This window comes from Erpetoichthys calabaricus, chromosome 3 (genome assembly GCF_900747795.2).
Source record: "Erpetoichthys calabaricus chromosome 3, fErpCal1.3, whole genome shotgun sequence".
Taxonomy (NCBI): domain Eukaryota; kingdom Metazoa; phylum Chordata; class Cladistia; order Polypteriformes; family Polypteridae; genus Erpetoichthys; species Erpetoichthys calabaricus.
In genome coordinates this window covers 121,878,898-121,906,306 of record NC_041396.2, presented here as the reverse complement: position 1 = coordinate 121,906,306, position 27,409 = coordinate 121,878,898, and the positions used below count along the sequence as shown (strand labels likewise).

At 39.7% G+C, this 27,409-nt stretch overlaps 1 protein-coding gene across 2 annotated transcripts in view; it reads left to right on the top strand.

Moving 5' to 3' along the window:
- phf10 (PHD finger protein 10) overlaps window positions 1–27,409 on the top strand; it is a 293,499-nt gene that overhangs the window by 174,899 nt on the left and 91,191 nt on the right. For both annotated transcript variants that reach the window (XM_051924279.1, XM_051924278.1), the window contains one exon: window positions 1,532–1,681. In XM_051924279.1, the coding sequence (XP_051780239.1) occupies window positions 1,532–1,681 (150 nt within the window). The remainder of the gene's footprint in view (window positions 1–1,531; window positions 1,682–27,409) is intronic.

Genomic DNA, 27,409 nt, shown 5'->3' with positions numbered 1-27,409 from the left:
ATTGGCTAACTAAAAAGATTACAATATGCAAGCTTTCAAGGCAACTTAGGCCTCTACATATTCTAAATAATCTGTTGCATTGGAAATGTCAGAGACTAGATGATCCCAAGGTGCTACTTTTTTCTGTATTTCAGCAACAGTTATTCTTGAGGATTTTACACCTCGTTTACCACCCTGCTCATTGTACACAGGAGCAAAAAAAAAAAAAAAACAACGGTTTCCTTTTTCAGGGAAGTTGGTAACCATTTCAGTTGATTTGCACTTTTTAATTTTTTACCTAACTGTAGATATGGGCATTTTTAGGCAGGTAGACCTTTTTTTATACCCATTTCCTGAGTTATGAAGGTCTATACTCTTTTTTTCCCTCATTTGAGTTGTGTGTTCTGTTGTCTTTCCCCATAACCACCATGAGACCCACTGCATCAAATCCTGTAAGATGAAGACTAAAAAGAAACAAAAGATCTACTTAAGAACATTTATGTTAGGTAGAGTGCCCAGTGGGGGCTGGGTGGTCTTTTGGCCTGGAACCCATACAAATTTTGTATTTATTCTCCAGCTTGACTGGATTTTTTTTGTCTACCCTGGCCAACTGACCCTATCATTGGACTGTCATTTAGAATCTTTAAAAAAAAGCAATTCTATATTTAGGAACTCTTATCATATGTAAGTGTGTGTTACTTATTTTTTGTATACTATTTATGCATCTTTATTCTTATTTAATTATAATTTGCTTTCCTTTGCATGTAACTACTTCTTTGATATGTTGAGAAGCAGTTTGAGCTACATCCTTTGTATGAAAATGTGCTATAGGAATAAATGTTGTTTTTTCCCATGTTGATGAATAAATAAGGTGATTTGGCTGCTGATCCATCTTATATTTAAACCCCAGTGAAACAGAAAGTCATGTATTACTGGGGACAAAACATACAAAATGCTTAAGTTACACTTTTGTTCACAAGAATTTCTAAGGGCAATAGTATTCATGGCTTCTGTGGTTTTTATTAAACATAGTTATTTTTTGATGAGGAATTATTTTTCTTAGAATAAATTTAAAGTTAAAGATTGGATTTCTCTTATTCTCTTCATTAAAGTAATTCACCAAAAGGAGATTTTTTAACATCCCTTTTTACTCATTTTTACCAGGGTGTCAATAATTATGGAGGGGGCTTTATTAATAATAATACAAAAAAAGCATCACCTCATCTTCAACCGTATTTGCTTGCAACACCCTCTTCCCTATTTATTCACCAAGCTTCAGCAATTAAACTTTGTGTAATTCACTCATCCAATCCCAATTTATGTGGCTGTGCCATTCCCAAACGGGGTTTTCCATTTAAACTGTGGTGACACACATTCAGACTCACACCTTGGGATAAACACAAATACCCACAAAAGCAGGGGGGCAGAAATAAAAAGAATTAATTTCTCCTCTAGATCCATGTTAATTTCAATTTCAGCTGAATAAGTTATTCAATAAAAAAGAATGTTATAAAAAGTAAGTTTGTAATCAGTGATTTTATTCTTGTTTCAGCAAATGCAACAACAAGCACCACAAAAAGTGGAACTAAGCAGGGTACCAGAATATATTAAGAAAGCTGCCAAGAAAGCTGCAGAATTCAATATTAATTTTAACAGAGAAAGGATGGAAGAAAGACGAGCTTATTTTGATCTTCAAACTCATGTAAGTAGGGTCTTTATTTTTATTTTTTTTTGTAGTTTTTCTCAAAAGATCGATAAATACATATATACTCATTAAGTCTATGTGGAGCTTGTAGATCAGAGGTTTTCAAGCATTGATAGCTGGGGCTTCACCTGAAGGAAGTCTCTAGAGCTTTGAGCTGGAGTTGAGGTGCTGAAACAGCTCATCTTTCTACTAGTTTAAAATTTTCATGTAACTAAGTTAACAGTGTAAGTGTATATAAAAAGTGTTTTAAAATCAGCACAAAAGGACACAGGTAAGTAAGTTTGGCTGAAATCAAACAAATCACCAGGACCAGATAATATTTTTCCTTGTGTACTTATGGAGGTTAGTGAGTACATATATAAACCCTTTGCACATATTTTAATTTAGTCACTGCGCACTGGGAAGATTCTGAAGGACTGGAAAATGTCATATATTATCTTGTTATACAAAAAGGTTGATCGGGCAGATCCAAGGAGCTAAAAGCCAATAAGCTTAATTTGTATCACAGGTAAATTAACACTAGAATTACCAGAGCCTACGAAAAAAACTTGTAGATCCATCCCATCTTAAATTGCGTCTTAAATCCGTTCGCACCTCTCCGCCAGCGTCTTTTGTCTTCTAAATGTGCAGATAATGACAAGCTGCAAGCAGCCGGCTATGCCATCCCCCCACTGACTTAGAATGTGCACAAACTTCTCCCAGCTCATGCCTTGATTGATTATCTGGGAGTGAAGTGGAGTTTTAGAGTGGAAATAATAGATCATTATTTGGAACACACGCATTTCATGTGTGTTCCGTTTCTACAGTAATCTGTGTAAACACATTTTTAAAACAGAAACGTTTTTTCATATTTTAGTAGTAAATGACAAAATGTACGCATAAACTATATAATGTATGAAGCCTGAAGTCCAAATATAAAAGAAACACTTTCACAAAAGGTATAAATATAACAGAACAAGTGCGCTTTTATTCAAAAATATAACTGCAGAAAAAAAAAAAAGCCGCCTTAGTGTGCGACATTGACACGTGTTTACTACGACTGCCGCCGTGGCGCAACAGTATCAGTTGCTGACTGGGAATCAAAAGGTCATGAGTTCGATCCTGCACGACTCACTTTTGAGAAGTGAGCTGCTCTTATTCTTACTATTTTAGAATAAAAAGATAAATTTGATTTCAGTCTGTAACAGCCGGTGTAATTTTTGTAATAATTTTGTAATTTTTATGTAATACTTGTAAAGGTTAGCTTTTTTTTTTTTTTTTTTTAAATTCACTTTTCATTCTCTCAGTTGCGTTCAGGATCCTTCCCCACCATTTGAAACTGCTGTTTTCACATAAAGACGCGCTATAGCTCTGCAATGTATCACAATGCATACTATTGCCTCCCCCCCCCACCCAGGGATCTGACACACAAACGCTGGCGAATCTGCCTTCTTCGTATCTCACCATCACTTGATTTTCTTTTTATTCAGTTTTATTGAGTGTTCCTAGTCACGCTGAATTAGTATGCACCTTATGGTCCATGATGTCAATAAAAAACCAGAGACATAGGTTCGTTTTATGACCTGTATAGTACATTTTGGAAAAGTTTGTGGCACGGATGCAACATTATTCATATTCATTCGCATAACATCTTGCGGTTTGTAATCAGTGACCGCGTGTTTTTTTCCCCGATCTTGCCAGTCCCCACATGTTGCTGTATGCTGTTTCTTTTGTACTCCAGGACATGCAGAGGAAAGCATAGTAAAGAGCAGTAACTTCAGCGCTATATGCAATCATCAGACACTCCCCATCTGACACTGCTGTTTTCACATAAAGACGCGCTATAGCTCTGCAGTGTACTTGTGACAGCATTCTCGTACCAATGCTTGCGAACTGAAGTGTCTGCGTGCACTTTTCGTGGCATTACACATTTATTTTTTGTGTCCAAATGGTGCCATCTTTTGCCTTTATACCTGGTGCAGCTACGCTGTTCTTATGTTGGACTGGACGTTTCTTGCGGGGAGGGCTTCTGTTCTTTCTCTGATATAGAATCCTCATCTGGGCTCTCCTTTGTGTCTGTCTCGTCGTCTTCCTCAATATCAAAAATAGGTTCCTCGCCACCGTCTGAGTCGCAATCATATATTTCTTACAGCAGAGCCAAAGCCTCTGAAGGGGAGAATCTCCTCTTTCGTGACAGAGCTGTGGCCATTGCTGTGTCTGTTTGCTCAAAATAATAATCAAGTACAACTGATTCACCTATGTTTGTGTGTCAGGTTTTATCTCACCACATCAGAGAATTCCACATCTGAGAATTCCCTGTAATTTGCATCTCTACGCCCACAACCATACAGAACTGATTCCACATCAGAGAATTTCCAGTTCCAGCATAAATTCACACCTGATCTGACGCTGTTCATTTTCAAATAATATTGCATTAGTGTGATGATGTTTTCACATATATTGTCTCTTTCTTTCAGGTGTGTAATAGAAACCACAGCATAGACAGAAGTGTGTACATTGTAACAGGTACACACGTTATAAATGTAAGAAAGACGATCCTTGCGTATGTGTGAACTGTTAACATTTGAATCTGATGATTGCATATAGCGCTGTCTTATTCAGTGCGCTTATTCAGTTCGCGCAAGAACATGCAGGTGGCCAGTCGCTGTGTGCTACAACATGCTGGCAGTGATCAACGCACATTTTAAGAAAAGAAAGAGACAAATATATGTGACGTTTTAAAGAAATCATTTTATGATGCGAATAGTACCAATCAGAAAACATTGTCGAAGTAATGCAATATTATTTGAAAACGAACAGCGTCAGATTGGGTGTGAATTTATACTGGCGCTGTTTGAGTCAGATCAGAAGCTGAATAAGCTCCTGTTCTGACTCTAAGTTAAAAGCATGAATTAATCAACAGAAATAACCATGATCGACATTTTAAAGTTAATGATTTACAGTGCATACCAATTTATAAATTTTATGTCCGTGTGAGGTTACAAAGAAAGAAAAACACTTCCACCCCAGCGGTGAATCGAACTCAGGTCTCTAAGGCACAGCAGGGCTGCTGTACTCTGAGTCTGCAAATCTTAGCATTACACCACGGAAGGTGTTGTATCATCCTTGAACCTTTTATGAAGGTGTTTATTTGATGTTTGGATGTCAGGCTTCACACATTCTATAGTTTATGCCTACATTTTGTAACATTTATTACTAAAATATGAAAAAGTTTCTGTTTTAACAATGTGTTTACACAGATTACTGTAGAAACAGAGCACACATGAAATGCGTGTGTTCCAAATAACAATCTATTATTTCCACTGTAAAACTCCATCAGTTCAGTCACTACCAGATAATCAAACAAGGCATGAGCTGGGAAAACTTAGTGAACGTTCTGCGACGGTGGGGGATGGAATAGCCGGCTGCTTGCTGCTCGTCTTAATCGGCACATTATAGCATATTATAATGTTTATCTTGACTTTCAGAAAGCATTTGATAAGCTCCCACTTGAGAGGCTGTGCATCAAACTAAATGAAGTGGGAGTTCAGGGTTTAGTGTGTAGGTGAGTGTACAATTGGCTCATACACTGGAAGCAGTGGGTTATGGTACGATGAACCATATTGAAATTGACTGATGGTTAAGAGTGGTGTCCCACAGAGGTCAGTGCTAGAATTGTTTTTAATATATATAAATGATTTAGAAAGGAATATAAATAAAAAGCTGGTTAAGTTTGTAGATAATACCAAGATATGTAGATTCTGGAATCCATTGAATCATTACAGCGGGACTTGGACAGGTACAGGCTTGGGCAGATTTTTGGCAGTTGAATTTGATTGTAAGTAAATGTAAAGTATTACATTTACGAAGTAAAAATGTTAGGTTTGAATACACAATGGGAGGTCTGGTAATCGAAAGTAGACCTTATGAAAGTATTTAGGTAGTCACAGTGGACTTGTTCTGAAGCCATTAAGAAGCCTAACAAGATGTTGGGTTATATAGCACAATTTGTAGAGTCAAAATAGATTTTGCTGATGCTTTATAATGCACTGATAAGGCCTCATCTCTAGAACTGTGTACAGTTTTGTTCTCCAGGTTACAGAAGAGACATAGAAGTGGTAGAAAATGTCCAGAGAACAGTGACTATATTTCAGGACTGTAGGGGATGAGTTATGAGTATAGGTTAAAAGACCTGAGCCTTTTCAGTTTAAGCAAAAGGAGAATAAGAGAAGACTTAATAAACCTCCTTAGCATTAGACCTGAATGTCACTCGAGCTGTAAAAACAGTGCTAAAAGCATTAGTCCAGAGCATCACTCAGACAACTGTATAGAAGCACTTGCCTAAGCTATAGACCCAAAGATTACCCAGGCAGTAAAACTGCCAACAGTGTTAGTGCCGAGCATTGCTCTGGAAAGGATAAAGGGGTGTTTTGCGTAAGTGACAGGCCTGAGTGTTACCCAGGCAAAGGTGCAGACTTGTCTTTTCCTAGCCTCATAATGGCATCTCATAAGAAACTTTTTTCAGCAGCCCAGGTGTTGCATGCTCTTGACAGTGATATGAGCTTTGATGACGAAATGAATCTGTCTTCAGGTAATGAAACTGAAATGGACAGTGAAATCGAAAGTGATTCTGATGATCTGAAAGTGACACTCGTGTGAGTCGCACATATACAGTATTTTGTTCAAAAGCTGATCAGTCTGGAAAGAAAATCTACAAAGAATTATGCTCCTATTGTCACGACTCTGATGCTGGATTGTGTATTTCACCGAGCTTCCAGATACATTACACAAACAATACATTTTGACTGTACCTGTATATACAGTGCATCCGGAAAGTATTCACAGCGCATCATTTTTTCCACATTTTGTTATGTTACAGCCTTATTCCAAAATTGATTAAATTCATTTTTTTCCTCAGAATTCAACACACAACACCCCATAATGACAACGTGAAAAAAGTTTACTTAAGGTTTTTGCAAATTTATTAAAAATAAATAAATTGAGAAAGCACATGTACATAAGTATTCACAACCTTTGCCATGAAGCTCATAATTGAGCTCAGGTGCATCCTGTTTCCCCTGATCATCCTTGAGATGTTTCTGCAGCTTAATTGGAGTCCACCTGTGGTAAATTCAGTTGATTGGACATGATTTGGAACGGCACACACCTGTCTATATAAAGTCCCACAGTTGACAGTTCATGTCAGAGCACAAACCAAGCATGAAGTCAAAAGGAATTGTCTGTAGACCTCTGAGACAGGATTGTCTCGAGGCACAAATCTGGGGAAGGTTACAGAAAAAATTCTGCTGCTTTGAAGGTCCCAATGAGCACAGTGGCCTCCATCATCCGTAAGTGGAAGAAGTTCGAAACCACCAGGACTCTTCCTAGAGCTGGCCAGCCATCTAAACTGAGCGATCAGGGGAGAAGGGCCTTAGTCAGGGAGGTGACCAAGAACCCGATGGTCATTCTGTCAGAGCTCCAGAGGTTCTCTGTGGAGAGAGGAAAACCTTACCAGAAGGACAATCATCTCTGCAGCAATCCACCAATCAGGCCTGTATGGTAAAGTGGTCAGACGGAAGCCAGTCCTTAGTAAAAGGCACATGGCAGCCCACCTGGAGTTTGCCAAAAGGTACCTGAAGGACTCTCAGACCATGAGAAAGAAAATTCTCTGGTCTGATGAGACAAAGATTGAACTCTTTGGTGTGAATGCCAGGCGTCACGTTTGGAGGAAACCAGGCACCGCTCATCACCAGGCCAATACCATCCCTACAGTGAAGCATGGTGGTGGCAGCATCATGCTGTGGGGATGTTTTTCAGTGGCAGGGACTGGGAGACTAGTCAGGATAAAGGGAAAGATGACTGCAGCAATATACAGAGACATCCTGGATGAAAACCTGCTCCAGAGCGCTCTTGACCTCAGACTGGGGTGACAGTTCATCTTTCAGCAGGACAACGATCCTAAGCACACAGCCAAGATATCAAAGGAGTGGCTTCAGGACAATTCTGTGAATGTCCTTGAGTGGCCCAGCCAGAGCGCAGACTTGAATCCGATTGAACATCTCTGGAGAGATCTTAAAATGGCTGTGCACCGACGCTTCCCATCCAACCTGATGGAGCTTGAGAGGTGCTGCAAAGAGGAATGGGCGAAACTGGCCAAGGATAGGTGTGCCAAGCTTGTGGCATCATATTCAAAAAGACTTGAGGTTGTAATTGCTGCCAAAGGTACATCGACAAAGTATTGAGCAAAGGCTGTGAATACTTATGTATACGTGATTTCTCAGTTTTTTTATTTTTAATAAATTTGCAAAAACCTCAAGTAAATGTTTTTCATGTTGTCATTATGGGGTGTTGTGTGTTGAATTCTGAGGAAAAAAATGAACTTAATCCATTTTGGAATAAGGCTGTAACATAACAAAATGTGGAAAAAGTGATGCGCTGTAAATACATTCTGGATGCACTGTATACTATTAACACTGTTTTTATTATTATTCAATATTATTGTGTGTATCATTATTATACTTTCTACTCTTGTGACTTTGTACTTTTACTGTTTTCCACATTTTATAATAGAAAGATCAGATTTAATAAATATGTAAGTTTTGAAGCCAAAAAAGGCAAGTTCTTTCGAGAAAAAATGTAACAGTAAGTAAGCTTAGAGTTTAAAATTCTGAAGGGAATTAGTAGAGTGAATCAAGACTGTTACTTTAAAATGAGTCCATCAAGAACACAGGGACACAGTTGGAAACTTGTTAAGGGTACATTTTGCACAATCATTAGAAAGTTTTTTCTTCACATAGAGTACTATAGGCACATGTAATAAGTAATAAAGTAGGCAGTTTTACAGTAGGCAGGTCCGAGAGTGGCTAATCGGGAGAAACGGGAAAATTCCTGGTGGGCCAGCTGGGTTTATGGGCCACAAGGGCCGGTGTTAAATCAGAATCAACATACATGTCACATACTATGCTGCACCAACTGCTTCTGCACTCACGGGTACAGCCAGGCAGCACTAACTGTGTAACCTGCTTTAACGTGTGCCATGTGACCACAATCAGCCAATCACACAGAGGCTGGTGGGTAGGGCTGATTGCCTGTTACCCAGAGCCTTATAGTAGAGAGGATCTGCAGTTACCGAGCTACGTTCCTCAGAGACACGCCGAGAGTAGATGGATGGTAAAAAAAAAAAAAAGCAAAGGTGGTGCCGAAAAGGCGAGAATTAAAAAACGGAAGGCATTTGAAAATGACGCGGCCAAATGCGCCAAACTGAGTGGCTTTTTAATTAAAAACCCTTGATTTGAAAGCAACAGTCTAAGTGGAGATGGTGAAAAAAGTAAATAAGCTACGAATTTGCAAAGTATTTGTTCGTATCACACAGTCTACATTATATGCCATAACACCACATTATTAATTTACATGATTCATAAACTTAAACAGTCATTTGCAGGCAGTGCTGTATTTTGTTTAGAGTACTGCTTATTGTGACACTGATGCCACCTAAATGAGACAATTTTGTAGTCCTCTAGCCCCTCAGCAGCAGCCTCCATCTCAATTTGCTGCTGGTGATACTGAAGAGCCAGAACCAAGCAGCAGCCATAAAGCCTTCATTTCAAAGGGAGCAGGTAGGATTACTCTCTGAGTGAACATGGTGATAAAGTTTATTATGCATTATGTGCTGTAATATTTGCCTATATAAAAAGTGCCCAGAGATTATGAATGATTTGCCATCACAAATGAATCTGCTTTGACCTGATCAGAAAACTTTATAATTAAGGTTGATTTAGGCTAAAAATGTTTACAGTTTTTATGTGCTGTCAGAAGCCATGACCGGAGGAGATAGGCCTAGTGTGTCCACAGGAAGTGCTGCTGTCACTGTGAAGGGTTTAGATGAGCTCATTGTAGGATGGGTTAGTTCAGTTTCACTATAACCACCTTTTATGCCTCATATTACTACAGACTGATTATACTTTTTCTACATGTTAAGTTTTTAAATACATAAAATCCACTACTAAAAGTGAATAGAAGGAAAATAAGACTATTTTTCAGTGGGAAAAATCTTAATTGTGTTGTTAAAAGCAGGTTTCATGTCAATCTTGCTAAAGCCTTACAGAATGTTGTTTTTTATTGTAATGCAGGTGCAGATGAGTCTCATAGGGATACTGAGGGAAGTGCGAATAAAAGAGAAGAGTCTACGCAGGGGCAGATTAAACAGGCCACAGCAACACAGCAGCAGAAATTTGAAGATGAGACTATTGATAACTTGGGTTACTTTGCTCGTCTTCAGTTACAGGACAGAAATGCATTTTTTTCATTTCATCCACAACAATCTCCAAGTTGTCCTATACCAAAAGTTTACAACAGAAAAGATGGAACCAACCATAAATGGTTGACTTTCTGTGAAAAAAATCAGTCTCTCTAATGTACTGCATGTCTGGCATTTGCTCCGTTTTCTACAGATAGACCTTTCATAAAGGGAGGCGTGGAAACATGTTCACCAAAGAACAGAGGAGCATGAAAAAAGTAAGATGCACAAAAATAGTGCAGATGCCTACTTTCTGAAAGCACAAATGGCAGATGTCAGAAGCCTATTGATCAGCAACCAAATATCATTACATGTTGAACAAGTTAAAAAGAAACAGGTGATGGAGCGTGTAGTTGATATTATAAAAGTTATTGGCAAATGTGGCCTTAGCTTCAGAGGTGATAAAGAAGAGGCTGCTTATAGCTTAGAAAACATTGCTGTTAACCATGGAAATGTCCTCGAACTGATTTTGCTATTAAGCAATTATGACATTTGCCTTCACCAGCATGTAAATGCCTGCATAGAAAGTAGCAAAAAGCAGAACGAAACTGGTGTGAAGAGCAGAGGCTCTTTAGTTACCCTGCTGTCTATGGACAGGTTCAGCAAAGTTGTGGATGCAATCAGTCAACTTATAAAGAGAACAATAGTAGAGGAAGTTAGACAGGCTGGTGTGTTTTCTGTTCAGATAGACACAACGCAGGATATCAGCTCTAAAGACCAGTGCTCTATCATATTTAGATATGTAATGGATGTCATCCATGAAAGACAGATTGCCATAGTGGACTGTGAGTCATCTACAGGGCAGCATTTTGCAGAGATCCTGAAAAAAGTCCTAGAGAATCTCAATATTGACATCAGCACATGTGTGGGCAACTCAACAGATGGTGCAGCTTATATGCAGGGTCAGTATCAGGGGTTTTCTGCGCTTCTCTCTGAGCAGTCTCCCTCTCAGATTCATGTATGGTATTATGCACATCTTTGAAATCTTGTCCTTGCAGACGCAACAGGCAGTGTTGTGGAAAGTGTCTCCCTCTTCTCACTGCTTAATGAAATAGCAGTTTTCTTGAGAGAGTCATACAAGCGCATGCAGAAGTGGGAACAGATCAGTCAGGATACACACCACAGAAGACTTTGCCCAATAGGGCACACAAGGTGGTGGGCTAAGGATCAGGCACTAAGCAAAATATTTGGATGTTTTGGGAATCCTCAGGTGACCTTGTTTTTTGAAGTGCTTTTGACTTTACACACCATTGTAGAGGACAGTGCACAAAAGCCAACTGTGAGGGCCAAGGCAAAGGGATTCATAGAAGGCCTTCTGAAGTATGAAACAGTGCTCACTGCTCAAATTTTCCTACGCATTTTTGAGCAGACATCTCCTTTATCAAAATACTTACAAACAAAGGGAATGAATATTATCACAGCTCAACGGCTGGTTAAAGGGACAGAGGACAGCCTCAGTAAGAGTGCTTAGGGACTTTGAAGGAGTTAAGAGTGCAGCTGATAAGTATGTGCAGTGAGCTTACAGAAAGCTGCAGGAGGAAGAAGAATGTGAGCTGGTGGTGCAAACTGCCCTTTCTGAGCGAAGGGTCTAAAAAAAAAAAATGTCAGGGGAGCTTGCAGAAGATGAGCCATTAGCATTACCTATCACTTACTTCACTGTTAATGTACACAATGTCATTTTAGACAGAGTGACTGACAATATCCATAGGTTTTCTGCTGATGCAAAACTTTGTTCAGATTTTGCCCATCTGGATCCTAGAAACTTTGCTCATGTGAGAGAAAATGGACTTCCACGTTCAGCTCTGGAAGAAATAAGCAAATGTCTGCTTAAGTTTGACAGTAGAGCTACAGTTGGCACATTATGTGGTGAACTGTGCAGCCTTGCATTCCAATGGGAGAAGTTAAAGATGTCTCCCATGCAGTGTTACATTGTCAGGACAGCCAGTGAAATGTTACAAGGAAGTCAGGAGGATCTTTCCACAGAACAGCAGGACACTGAATTAGAGAACTAAACCTGTTCCTCCTGTAAAAACTGTGCCATTTGTGTGTATCTCATTCTCTTCCAGTACAATCTTCTAACTGATGCATACCATGTGATTGGACTGGCCTACAAGTTATTAACACTGTCCATCACACAACTAGCCTGTGAGAGAAGCTTCTAAGCTTAAAACTAGGCTTGATGGTATTTTAGAAGAATTAAGTGGATACGACCGACAGGCTTTGTTGGTTTAAATGGCCTGTTTTCATCCAGATTGTTCTAATGCTCCAGTGATGATAAGTCTGATGAGATGTGCACAGATTTTCTTTTACTGGTTAAGATTCTTGCAGGTGCATTCTGAACTAGCTACTGTCAATTTAAGTTTGTCTTAGGTAGTCCAATTAAGAGCATGGATTTTTTCATCACCTTAAGATATTATAAGTGGGCATAACCTTTGTAATTTTTCTTAAATTAAAAATGCAACTTTTGTAGTATAGTCAATGTGCAATTTGAAGTTTACATTCAAGTCCACAATAAAACCTGTTTTTTTTTTTTTTGTTCTTGCTTGATTGGAAAAGACAGGGTCATCTGGTGATATCGATAAGTACAACGGTATGTCATCTGTATAGCTATAGTAGTTCACATTGTAGTTTGAAATAATTTGATGTTACAAAACCGTGTAGATTGAAAACAGCAATGGGCCCAGAGTAAACTATTATGGTACATTGTATACTGAATCATGGACCTCTGACACAATTTAAAACAAAAAATAAAAAACTTTCTGTTATGTAAGTTTGAAACCAGTTTAATGCACTAGAAATGATCCACAGGAATACATACAGTGATGTGAAAAACTATTTCCCCCTTCCTGATTTCTTATTCTTTTGCATGTTTGTCACACAAAATGTTTCTGATCATCAAACACATTTAACCATTAGTCAAGTACAACACAAGTAAACACAAAATGCAGTTTTTAAATGATGGTTTTTATTATTTAGGGAGAAAAAAAATCCAAACCTACATGGCCCTGTGTGAAAAAGTAATTGCCCCCTTGTTAAAAAATAACCTAACTGTGGTGTATCACACCTGAGTTCAATTTCCGTAGCCACCCCCAGGCCTGATTACTGCCACACCTGTTTCAATCAAGAAATCACTTAAATAGGAGCTGCCTGACACAGAGAAGTAGACCAAAAGCACCTCAAAAACTAGACATCATGCCAAGATCCAAAGAAATTCAGGAACAAATGAGAACAGAAGTAATTGAGATCTATCAGTCTGGTAAAGGTTATAAAGCCATTTCTAAAGCTTTGGGACTCCACCAAACCACAGTGAGAGCCATTATCCACAAATGGCAAAAACATGGAACAGTGGTGAACCTTCCCAGGAGTGGCCGGCCGACCAAAATTACCCCAAGAGCGCAGAGACGACTCATCCGAGAAGTCACAAAAGACCCCAGGACAACGTCTAAAGAACTGCAGGCCTCACTTGCCTCAATTAAGGTCAGTGTTCACAACTCCACCATAAGAAAGAGACTGGGCAAAAATGGCCTGCATGGCAGATTTCCAAGACGCAAACCACTGTTAAGCAAAAAGAACATTAGGGCTCATCTCAATTTTGCTAAGAAACATCTCAATGATTGCCAAGACTTTTGGGAAAATACCTTGTGGACTGATGAGACAAAAGTTGAACTTTTTGGAAGGCAAATGTCCCGTTACATCTGGCGTAAAAGGAACACAGCATTTCAGAAAAAGAACATCATACCAACAGTAAAATATGGTGGTGGTAGTGTGATGGTCTGGGGTTGTTTTGCTGCTTCAGGAACTGGAAGGCTTGCTGTGATAGATGGAACCATGAATTCTACTCTCTACCAAAAAATCCTGAAGGAGAATGTCCGGCCATCTGTTCGTCAACTCAAGCTGAAGCAATCTTGGGTGCTGCAACAGGACAACGACCCAAAACACACCAGCAAATCCACCTCTGAATGGCTGAAGAAAAACAAAATGAAGACTTTGGAGTGGCCTAGTCAAAGTCCTGACCTGAATCCAATTGAGATGCTATGGCATGACCTTAAAAAGGCGGTTCATGCTAGAAAACCCTCAAATAAAGCTGAATTACAACAATTTTGCAAAGATGAGTGGGCCAAAATTCCTCCAGAGTGCTGTAAAAGACTCATTGCAAGTTATCGCAAACGCTTGATTGCAGTTATTGCTGCTAAGGGTGGCCCAACCAGTTATTAGGTTCAGGGGGCAATTACTTTTTCACACAGGGCCATGTAGGTTTGGATTTTTTTTTCTCCCTAAATAATAAAAACCACCATTTACAAACTGCATTTTGTGTTTACTTGTGTTATATTTGACTAATGGTTAAATGTGTTTGATGATCAGAAACATTTTGTGTGACAAACATGCAAAAGAATAAGAAATCAGGAAGGGGGCAAATAGTTTTTCACACCACTGTATAGTCAAGTGCTATACTCAAGTACAAAAGAAGAACAACATATATGTTGTTTGTGTTAGCCTTAACCCCACAAATCATTAACTACTTTAACCATGCAGTTTCTGTACTGTAATTAGGTCTAAAACCCAACTGAGTTTTTTTTTTTATTCGAGCAATCATTTGACTGCTGAAATACTACCTTTTCTGGAATTTTAACTTAAAAAGGCAAGTAAGTCTATAATCTCAAACACACAAGTTGAGATTAATTTTCTTAAGTGTTGGTTTAACTACTATAGTCTTCAATGAAAAAGTCTTTGGAAAATCGCTAATGAACTGTTAACTATTTCTAGTATGTTGTTTACCTATATTTATTTACTTATCTTCCTACACTGTAAAGTCACAAGTATACTCAATGTTCTCCCTAGCGTCTTTTATCCGGGCGCTCCACCCAGCTAATTTAGTTGAGTGCCCGGCTGTCATCTCGCATGACATTGTGAGATGACAGCCGCAGATCTACAGGCACAGGCAGGTCTAATGATCTGCATAGATGGCAAGGGACAAGCGGGCGGATGGGGAAATATTTTAGAAGCAGGATTGCAAGTGGCAAGGGGAGAGGCGCGGGACGGGATGTTGCCGAACACTCAATGCTGAACAAGCTAATAGCGGGGACAAGGCGGAGCGGAGTTCACAAACAAAGGGTGTGGGAAGGTGGGCTTTCGAGAGGGGTGTGTACATAGTAATAGAAGGGGTGGAGCAGCTTAATACAGTAGCAAGGAGTATGGAGAGGTGGGCGGGCGAGTGGGGGCTGTACATGCTAATAGCAGGAGCGGATCGGCAGTTCACAAGCAAAGAGGATGTGGAGGTGGGCGGGCGAGAGGAGGACTGATAAAATAAAAAAAGTAGTGGAACCAGCCTGTCAGATATCAGAAAAAGGGTGTCAGGAAGTGACGTCTCTGTTCTCAGTGTCAGTGCAGTCTGTGTGGTGCTGTTAAGCGTACAGCTGCTCTCTTATTGTCCAATACATAGCAAACCAATATATATACAGTTGTTTAAGCATTAGGTGTGTTCTGTGTGCAAAAATCCTTGTAGCACTCACTGTGATTCATGTTAAAGTGACTCCCTCTGCCGTTTGTATAGTTGCTCATACTGAGGGACAACACGAGCAAAAAAAAGTGTTCAGAAAACAACACTGCTCAGTTTTTTCAGAAAAGAGACGCCATAAACTAATAAAGGTGCGGCATCAACTCCTGATGTGGCAATTTCAGACAAAGACATTGCAGAGGCTGTTGCATCAGGGGAAATCTCTTCAGCACACACTCTGCCCATTGATAAATCTAAGCACCGCTTCTCCAACATAAACAAACAATGGTTTAAAGATTTTGATTGGCTAATGGTCAAAGAAAATGGTATGTGGTGCTCATTGTGCATGAAATATTCAAACAAACACCCCCCCCCCCCCCCCCCCCCCCCCCCCCCCCCCCACCTCCCCAAGGAGGGAGTTACCTTGCATAAATGTGCCAAGCACAAGAATTCTAAAAGAAAGCTTGCTGGACCATGAAAAAGTAAAACGCACATTGAGTCTTCTGCTGACCTTTTAGGAAAGCGTGTACAGGAGCAAGCTGGAATCGGTCAAATTGAAAGATCTGTATCTGTGTTAAATAACTTACAGAGAGATGCCTTTGTGGGAGCTTTAAGATCCATGCATTGGTTAGCAAAAAATGAGTTGCCACATACAACGTTGTTTGAAAAGCTGTTGGAACACTGTAAAGAAATGGTTTGTTCCTTTTTACAACATCTCAATGTTGGTAAAAATGCACATTACACCTCTGAAAAAATAATGCAAGAGCTGCTGGGTATCTTAGCATCAGAAAAAATGTCTAACATACTGAAAAATATACACGCTGAAAATTTTTTCAGTATTCTGTGTGATGAAACCACAGACATCTCAGTTGTAAAACAATTAATTATTTACATTAAATATGCTTGCCAGGTCACTAAAGAGGTCAGAATTAGTTTTGTATCAACCCACAATATGATTGATGGCAAAGCGGAGACTATAACCAACACACTGAGTGAGACTATGGACACTCTAAGCTTGAAGACTGTTAATCTGGTTGAACTAGGGTCAGATGGAGCAGCTGTTATGATTGGGAAACAGAAGGGTGTGGCAAAACTGCTTAAAGACAAAACATCTGGGGCCTCATGTATAACGGCGTGCGTAGAACTCACACTATAGTATGGCGTAAGCACAAAAGTGGGAATGTGCGTACGCACAGAAAAATGTAACTAAAGTGGCATGTTAAATGCTTTGTTCTGTATTTGATCTTCTATGTGCTCTATGTGTGTGAATCACTACCTGCTTTTTAAACGGGCTTTCTCTTTCTCCGACAGGGCACATAATCCATTACATTCGTGATATTACAGCTCTCTGAATAATTAAAATACTGAGATGTATATGTGATATCTTTTTCATGATGATAGGAATGAAAGCATGTTATTAAACATGGGAACATGGTGGCACAGTGCTTGTTCATGTCTCACGCAAGAGGCTTGCTGCGCCATGCGCAACCTTCAATGAAATAATTTATCACAGCAGTACTGTCTCTTTCAAACGTACTAACCTCCAATTCCTGTCTTTACTTTTCTTTCTCCAAAAACCCAATTGCCACACAATCAGCTATGTAATAGACGTGAAGCCATCTGTAAGCTTAGAATGCCGATTCTTCAAAACTTTTAAGGAACATTGAAATATCTTCGTAGTACATGTTTAATTATTATATCCGTCTATCTTTCCAGTGTCGCGTCAGCACCAGCAAGAATACAATGCAATGCAGGAACAATTACTGAACTAGCTAGCTCTGCGGCACCGTGTCCTCACATGTTTAATTATTAACAATGCAGATTATTTAAATGAAGTTAAAGTTTTATCTGTATAATATAATCAACATATTTGGCTGCATTTCATCTTAAAAAGTGTCGGAGACACTACGAAACAACCGCAGACAACTAAGAGCAGCAGAAAGAAGATGGAGGAAAACGCATCATAACAATGACCTCCTTTCTTCTCAATCTCTCTTATCAAAGTTTGCTACTGACCTAACTTCTGCCAAATCTTCCTTCTACAGAACCAAGTTTGATAAATCCTTATCTAACCCTCGCAAACTTTTTGCCACTTTTTCTTCACTGCTTAAATCACCATCTCCTTCTGTCTCCCCAGCTCTCTCACCAGAGGACTTTGCTACATTCTTTGAGGATAAGGTTGCTACTATCTGTAGTTCCTTCCCTCAGACTGACATGTTGCCCACCCACTCTCAACCGACCTGTGCGACCCAGCTTCATCACTTCACTCCACTTTCTCACGAGGAAGTGTCTCAGATCCTGACGGCCAGCAACCCCACAACATGTTCACTCGACCCTATCCCCTCAGGTACATTTCAGCTCATCTCTCAGGATCTTCTCCCACACATCACACACATAGTTAATGGCTCCCTAACGACTGGCCATGTTCCCACTGCCTTTAAGTCTGCTGTTGTCACACCAATTCTTAAGAAACCTACTCTGGACTGCTCAGATATTAACCACTACAGACCAGTATCCCTGCTCTCTTTTCTTTCCAAAGTACTGGAACGAGCAGTGTATAACCAACTTAACTTGTTTTTATCTAATAACGCCCTTCTTGACCCTCACCAGTCTGGATTCAAAGCAGCTCATTCTACCGAGACTGCACTTCTTGCTGTCTCTGAAACCCTTCACACAGCCAGATCTACCAACCTGTCCTCAGTCCTCATACTTCTGGACCCATCTGCAGCCTTTGACACGGTCAACCATCAGATACTTCTGGAAACTGTCACTAGTCTTGGGATCTCAAGCATTGTCTGGCAATGGTTTGCTTCTTACCTTGCTGACCGGACATTCCAGGTTGCCTGGCAAGGCTCCCAGTCAGCTCCACGAAGACTGACCACTGGTGTTCCTCAGGGCTCTGTCCTAGGACCCCTTCTCTTCTCCTTATACACAGGTTCTCTTGGGAAGGTAATAGCTGGACATAGATTCTCTTACCACTGCTATGCGGATGACAGTCAACTCATTCTCTCCTTTCCACCCGATGACCAGCAGGTCTCAACCCGCATCTCAAACTGCCTTGCTGATATCTCCTCTTGGATGACTTCCCACCACCTCAAGTTGAATCCCAGCAAGACTGAACTCTTGTATATCAGAGGCAACTCATCTCCGAATCTTGACCTTGCAATCTCTCTTGACAACTCGGTTATCGTCCCCTCAAAAACGGCAAGAAGTCTTGGTGTCACTCTAGACGAAGAATTGTCTTTCTCTCCACACATCAGCAACCTCTCCAGGTCCTGCAGATATCTCCTTTACAACATTAGGAGAATCCGCCCCTTTCTCACTACAGAGGCTACTCAGCTTCTCGTCCAGACCTTGGTCATCTCTAAGCTGGACTACTGCAACTCTCTGCTGTCTGGACTTTCACTAAAGGCAACACGACCACTTCAACTGATCCAGAATGCAGCTGCAAGACTCGTTTTTGATATTCCCAAATTCTCGCACACTACACCTCTGCTGCGGAACCTGCACTGGCTCCCTGTGGCTGCCCGCATCAGGTTCAAAACCCTAACACTTGCCTTTAAGGCCAAAACTGGAGCTGCACCACCTTACATATCAGCACTGGTCAAGCAGCGTGTCACTTCTCGCTGTCTCAGAACATCAAGCACTGCACGTCTCGAACCACCCTTACTTAAAAGAAGAGGACGACATGCATCAAGACTCTTTGCAGTGTTGGCTCCTCAGTGGTGGAACGAACTTCCTCTTGCTGTACGAACAGCGGAGACCCTCACTGTCTTCAAACGTCGCCTGAAGACACACTTCTTTCAACAGCACTTGGACTAAAGTCCCCATACTCTTTTTTCTACCCTTTTTTTCAAAAAAAAATAAATAAATAAATAAATAAATTTTTGTACTAACTTACTATTTTCTTCTAGCAGGGTTTTGTATACAACTTGGTCAGCGGTAACTTGTTTAATGACAGTAGATTTAATCCTAGCCTTAAAGACTGAAGAACAGTCGTAGACTACTAAGCACTATTGTAAGTCGCTCTGGATAAGAGCATCTGCTAAATGATGTAAATGTAAAATACCGTCATCATATGTAAATACACGCTTTATAAAGTGGCGCAGGTTGTGCAATATTATAACTGTATCCCAAGTTTACAGTGAGGTGATTGTACTTATAAGTACAAACAGTTCTACAAGGAGCACTTGATGGACTGATTTAGTGCGTTTATAGTTCTTGGGATGAAACTGTTTCTAAACCACGAAGTCCGTACAGGGAAGTCTCTAAAGCGTTTTGCTGTGGCTCAGGCAGCATCTGCTTCATGCTGTGTACCGATAATTCTCTTTCCGATCCGCTGTGATTTCCCACTCAGATACAGTGATATAAATACTCCAAGTGGTGCAGTGAGAGTAATATGGAAAAAGATGATCTGCTGTTACAACCCTTAACGGGAGCAGCTGAAAGAAGAAGATGCAGTGAGAGTTACAACGCTAATGCAGTTATGGTATTTGGAATACTATGGCTATTCCCTGGACCATTATATTGCTACAGGTTAATTACAATCAGATGCATTACACTAATAAACAATATGCAGTTAATTTCAGTGTATTTATAAAGCTGCGCCAGGAATGTGGATCTAAGAAAGAAAGGGTGATCACACAGGAAAGGTAGCACTGCTTTGATGCTGGGTGCCGCCAGTCTGCAAAACCGGGTAGATAAATTGCGTACGCCAAGGTATGAGTTACCGTGGAAATGTGTGTGGCTTTATGCCAAGTTTAGGTTTTATACATCGCGATTTGAGCGTGGAAACGGGAGTACGCAACATTTCTGTGCGTACGCATCGTTTATACATGAGGCCCCTGGACTCTTGGTCAACTGCCACTGTGTAAACCACCGATTGGCCCTTGCAAGTGCCCAGGCAGCAGCAGCTGCTGTACCTTATTTAACAAAACTGAATGACATCTTAAGGCTGCTGTTCTATTTCTACCAAAATTCTTCAGTTAGGATGGCTGGTTTAATGTAAATTGAAAATATTCTGAACATTCTCTAGATTAAGCTGAAAATGGCCAGTGACACTAGATGGCTGTCTCATGACTCTGCAGTACAGTCACTATGACAGTGTATGATGAGTGTAATAACTGCGCTGGAAAGAGAGACCACTGAACGAAATGACATCATGGCTGAAGGATTAAGCAGATGTATTAAAACGTACGGTTTAGTTTCCTCTTTGATGATGCTTTCAGATGTATTACCTTTGTTGTCCAACTTATCTAAGGCTTGGCAAAGGCAAGATGTCAATCTTACCGAAACTGAGCCAATTTTGTTCGCCACAAAATTGTCCATCACGGAGTTGAAAGACACTCCTGGGAGAGTGATGTAATGTCATTCAAAACTGCAATATATGATAAATACCTAGAGACAGTTGTCAAGCACCTAGATGCAAGATTCCCCGACATGCCAATTATTTAAAGCTTTTCAAAAGTTTTCAATGCAGAAACACACAATTCAAGTGAGTCTGTTGAAATTTGTTTCGATCATTACTCCAAAAACGTTAGGCCTCCAATTTTAAAATATGAAAATAGCAGGCAAGAATGGACAGTTGTGTCAAAAATGATCAGAAGTCAATCATACAAAGACTTCAGTCCAAAACAGATCTCTCTATTTATAAAAAAAAAATCTTCTGGGAAGCAAAAGCAAGGCTACGATACGTGATCTTCTCGAATCACATTTAAAAGACCTGCGAGACTTGCCATGGTGCGTCTCGCGGGGACCGTAAACATGAGACTTGGTGCCAAGAGATTGTCCCAGGGCCGTAGCAAAAATGACAGCGGCTGTACAGGCTTTAAAAAGATCGAAGGGCAGCACGACAGCAGCCCCCACCACCGACAATGCGAGCAGCGTTATACGTCCTGCAAGAAAGAATTTAACCACGCCCGAGGCCAGTTCTTAACACAACGACATGTGACACGCAGAAGAGACAGCTCGCAAGCCGCAGAAAGACAGCAAATGATCCAAAGACATATCCATAGCGTGTATTCAGACGCGCCCCCCCCCCCCCTTCCACAACACGAGCAGCATTAAACATCTGGCAAGAAAGAGATGTAACCACGCACATGGCTGAAAATAAAGGACAAGTATTGTTTTTACAAAAGTTTTTAAAGTAAAAGTGAAAATAATGCATATGTAACAATTCACAAGAAAATAACAATCTCTTTAAATTGTAGATTGCCTGCCCTAAGGTAAAGTCATCCCTGATGACTGGGGACGTGGGAATGAGGGGTCCTTTCATCGGATCCATCAGATGTGGAATGGCAAAATGGGGGAGGCAGCTTGATGAATGAGGTCTCCAGGACATAAAACAAATCCAAATCATATTATGTGATATCATCTAATGTGAAATTCTACTCCGTACTTCTAATACTGTATTGAGGATTTATTCTGTTCTGTGTATTGTACTGTATTGTATTGACCCCCTTCTTTTGACACCCACTGCACACCCAGCCTACCTGGAAAGGGGTCTCTCTTTGAACTGCCTTTCCCAAGGTTTCTTCCATTTTTCCCTACTAGGTTTTTTTTGGGAGATTTTCCTTGTCTTCTTAGAGAGTCAAGGCTGGGGGGCTGTCAAGAGGCAGGGCCTGTTAAAGCCCATTGTGGCACTTCTTGTGTGATTTTGGGCTATACAAAAATAAATTGTATTGTATTGTATATCCAGTAAACTGAACACGGGGGTGGGCAAGCGAAGCGAGCAGGGGGCAGAGCCCCCTAGTTTTACTAAAAATAGCAAAGACATCAGAGCTCAAAGATTCGTTTCCAAATTTAGCCAAACTAGCTCATATTGGGCTAGTGATCCCAGTGAACACAGCTGAATGTGAAAGGGGGTTTTCTGCCCTTATAAGGATCAAGGCATGTTTGAGAAATCGCATGAATCAAAGCACGTTAAATAATCTCATGCTGATCTCCTTGGAGGGCCCAGATCCTGGGGACTTTGATTATGGGAAAGCTGCAGACAACTGGGCCTCTAGGAAGAAAAGAAGAATAAGTATTTAACTGAAGACACTTTCTGAATATGCAAGTTAGTTTTGAAGAATATTTTAAATTTTTTCTTCAATAGGTTCCCCATACTTTTTTTCATTGTTTTCACTTTTCTTCCCGACAGCAACAATACTTGTGCCTCTTGGTTTATGTCATAACAATTGTTATTTAAAATTTTTGATATGGTTGCAGGATCCTGAATTGGATACTTAAATTTAATAAAAATATTCTGGTTCAAGTGTCAAACCTTAAAAAAGGAAGTCATATTGAGCATTGGAAAATAATTAATAATAACTAATAAAAAGAGTGCACATTTAATTTTCCCCACCACCAAATTTCTTCATCCCGCCCCAACTGACTACTTTTTCATGCCACCCGGCTAGAAAAAATTTCTGGGGAGAACACTGATACTGCATAGCTTCCTGTGTTTGATCGACCCAGGCATGCCGACAAAGTACATGTACAATGCTACTCCTTATTCAGGAAGAGCTCAGAAGTCCCACGGGAGAAAGACTTTCCAAGACTAAGGTCATAAAGCTTATGAAACTGTTTCTGGTCAAAGGCAGAACTGTAACAACAGTTGTGCTGTGTAGAGTGTGGCAGGAGCTACCACCTGCAGTTAAAGTCACGTACTGAAGTAGCATTGCACATGTACTTTGTTAGCATGCCCATGTCAATCAAAAACAAGAAGCTCTGCAGTCTAGTTGTGACTTTACGCTGTTGGAAGATACAGTAAATAAGTAAATATATATATGTAAACAACATTCAATGTGACTTTTATATAAGTAACATATACATGTTTTTCATATAAAGATCATCACAAAACATAATAAACAGAACTTTGTGCAATACCTTGGCAAGCTCTGTAAGCCCTGCTGTTTCGTTGAAGTAGACGTGTGGGATAGACTGACTGACTGGCAGGATGACACCTGACCTCTTGCTGCATCCAAACGGTGCTATCTTTCGCCTTTACACCTGGTGCAGCTGCGTTGTTCTTATGTGTGAGTGGTTGTTTCTTGCGGAGAGGGCTTCTGTTCTCTTTCTCCAATGTATAACCTTCATTCTTATTTAAGTTCACCTCTGTTATAGCACGTCTTTATTTGAAAACAGCAGTATCAGATGGGGGCAAGCGTGAACGTGACTGAGAGAATAAAACTGAATAATAATAAAAAAAAAAAAACACTAACCTTTACAAGTACTATAATTTTCCACCGGATGTTACAGACTCAAATCAAATGTATGTTTTTATTGTACAATAGTAACAATAAGAGCAGCTCACTACCCAAAATAGTAATTCTGGGAAGCGGCCAGAATCGATACCGCAACCTCTTGATTATGAGTCAGCAACTCTTACCACTGCACCACCCAAGTGGTCATATCAGTGCCATACCCTAACCCGATTTCTTTTTCTTTAGTTGTATTCTTGAATAAAAGCGCACTTGTTTTGTTATACTTGTACCTTTTGTGAAAGTGTTTGTTTGATATTTGAACTTCAGTATTCACACATTATACACTTCATGTCAAAATTTTGTTGCTAGTACTATAACATGAAAAAAGTTTCTATTTTAGGTATTTGTTCAACATTTCTTGCATTTCCTGTCATCCTACATTTACATAGATCGTTATAAACACGGAACACACATGAAATGCATGTGTTCCAAATAACGCTATATTATTTACCCTATTCAACTCCAGGCACCTCACACCCAAATAAACAAGACTTGAGCTGTGAGAACTTTTTCCCCGGAGTTGAGCTGTGGTGGTGGGGGGATGGGATAGCAGGCTGCTTGCTCCTTGTGCTGATAGACACATTTGAAAAACAAAAGATGCTGTTGGAGAGGTACAAAGGAATTTAAGGTTGCCCAGAATTACGAGTTTTTTTGTAGGCTTCAGGAATTCTAGTGTTGTGTTGTGAAATTTTGTATATAAGTTGATAAATATTTTGTATGTCTATATTTGTAACTTAGACATTAGTGTTATATCATTGATAAGAACAGCAAAGGTTTTAGGAATGAGTCTTTGTAATTTTACGACAGGGTTGGGGGAAGTGCCTAGAACCAGTTTGACAAGTGATTCTCTGCAGGATTATCTCAATCAATCTCGACATGGAGGCCAACTACCTAGCTGGCAAGCTTCACCTTAACAAATGGTATTGGGGGCAAGTGTGAAACCATTGTATCGCACCAGAGTTCTGTTGGTCTAAAGTTGCCTGAAGCCATTAAGTACCATGATGACCTATTGGCTGTATGGTTTGGACAGAGAATCTATAATTTTGCTTGCTTTACCCCTCCCTCTCTCTCTTATACAATCTGATGAAGGAGCATGTCAAACACCATGAACTGAAAAGGACAACACAATGAAGAGCACAGCTCAGCAGCCATATTGAGACAGACATGCGGCCTGTTGTAAAGAAAGCTGACCAAAAATGATGCCTTAACTAGAGATATTTTAAGTAAAAAGTCTGTGTGCTGCCTGAAACTATACATCAGCATTTATCATGTTGTATGGTTGTCAATATTCACTGGTACTTTGCTTATTGTTATTTATGAATATTATCAATAATACATTATTTAAGTTGAAACTTAATTGCTGCTTGTATTTTTACTACACCTAATTGCCTGAAGTTATAAATGCAGAAGGGAAGGTGGGGAGAAGTTATATACTACAATACCTTATGAACATTGGTAAGTCTGTGAGATTTGAGGCATTCTGAAAAAGGCTACACATTAATAATACAAAATGGGAAAGTAGAGTAATATAATAATGAAACAGTGTAAGTTTGTTTTAAAGAGAAATCACATAATTTGAGTTTTTCTTTCTTATTTCACATTCCTGCTGTTTTGCAAAGGTGAATGAGCTAATTTTAATACCTTGAACAATGCTATTTAATTCAGTTTCTTCTATATGCTACAAACACAGTCAAAACTGGATTATTCAAACTGAGCAACACATATTCAAATCCTAATATGCAGTCTTTCTTCTTTTCCTCTGCTTCATTTCATGCTAGAAGAAAAACTCATTTCTACCACTAAGGCTGTATTTTGGAAATCTGTTTTTCCTGTCTGAATGAATCCAATTGGCTATAAATAATTTACAAAGCTTGTAGTCAGTCTTGTATAGTCTACCGTTACAAGATATTATTCATGACTTTTTGTTTAAAGAAGCAAAAGGGAAAATGTTTTAAACACATTTGTTCATTGAAGGCACATTTTCTTTGTTATATTCCTATTAATAAATGTCTTGAACCTGAATAAGTTAAAGCATATTTTTATATTTGTAATGGAGAAACATTTCCCCTACTCCCATATTAGATGAAGTTGTTATGCATTTTTGACAAAATCATTAGTGTTAGAAAACATACAGTTGAGGAAACTCTAGAAAAATAAGAGAATGTTAGTGACACCGAATATGAAAACATTGACAGTTTTGACTCAATGGAGATTGACGCATTTCCTGAAGGACACAATACTGTGCATGTTTTGTAAATATTGCTCATAATATAACTCTGAAGTGTTGTGGCATGCAGTTTTACAATTCAAGAGTCATTGGTTCAGTTACTGTGTCTGAAGGCCGCACATTCTCCATGTTTTAGTTTTCTGAGCAGTGCTCTTACAATATCAACTTAAGAGTATCGGCAACATACTGCAGTTTCATGTGAGGACCTCCAGATCATGGGAGACTGTTCTTTAGTTGAATGTACTTGTTTTAGTCACACTGCCTTCAGTTTTACACGGGTACCGCCACATTTCCTCATGAACGAATGTTACTGAATCATGGTGCCCAAAGTTTCACAGGGGACCACTCTGTGACTGAATGTGCCTATATTGCACTGCTGCTGCTCACAGTTTCATTCCCCCTGCCCCTTTACCCGATTGATGTTTTATGTATGCCAGTTCTTGACTTGCATGCCAAAGAATATGCTGTTTAGTTTGATTTGACGCTCTATATTTGTCCCTATGTGAATGATTTAGGTGTGTGTTTGTATGACTAGCTTTGGGGCCCTATCCATGGTCCCATTTCCTGCCCTATGCCTGGGACTGCCAGGAAAGGCATTGATTCCACTGAATGACCCAGTGGGGGGGTAAAAGCCAATATGAAAATGTATGTATGTACAGTTGTGCTTGAAAGTTTTCTATATTTGAAATTTTCTATATTTCTTCATAAATATGACCTAAAACATCATCAGATTTTCACTCAAGTCCTAAAAGTAGATAAAGAGAAACCAGTTAAACAAATGAGACAAAAATATTATACTTGGTCATTTATTTATTAAGGAAAATGATTGAATATTACATATTTGTGAGTGGCAAAAGTATGTGAACCTTTGCTTTCAGTATCTGGTGTGACCCCCCTTTGTAGCAATAACTGCAACTAAAAGTTTCTGGTAACTGTTGATCAGACCTGCACACCGTCTTGGAGGAATTTTAGCCCATTCCACCGTATAGAACAGCTTCAACTCTGGGATGTTGGTGGGTTTCCTCACATTAACTGCTCACTTCAGGTCCTTCCACAACATTTCTATTGGATTAAGGTCAGGACTTTGACTTGGCCATTCCAAAACATTAACTTTATTCTTCTTTAACCATTCTTTGGTAGAACGACTTGTGTGCTTAGGGTCGTTGTCTTGCTACATGACCCACCTTCTCTTGAGATTCAGTTCATGGACAGATGTCCTGACATTTTCCTTTTGAATTCTCTGATGTAATTCAGAATTCATTGTTTCATCAATGAAGGCAAGCCGTCTTGGCCCAGATGCAGTAAAACAGGCCCAAATCATGATAATACCACCACCATGTTTCACAGATGGGATAAGGTTCTTATGCTGGAATGCAGTGTTTTCCTTTCTCCAAATATAATGCTTTTCATTTAAACCAAAAAGTTCTATTTTGGTCTCATCCGTCCACAAAACATTCTTCCAATAGCCTTCTGGTTTGTCCAC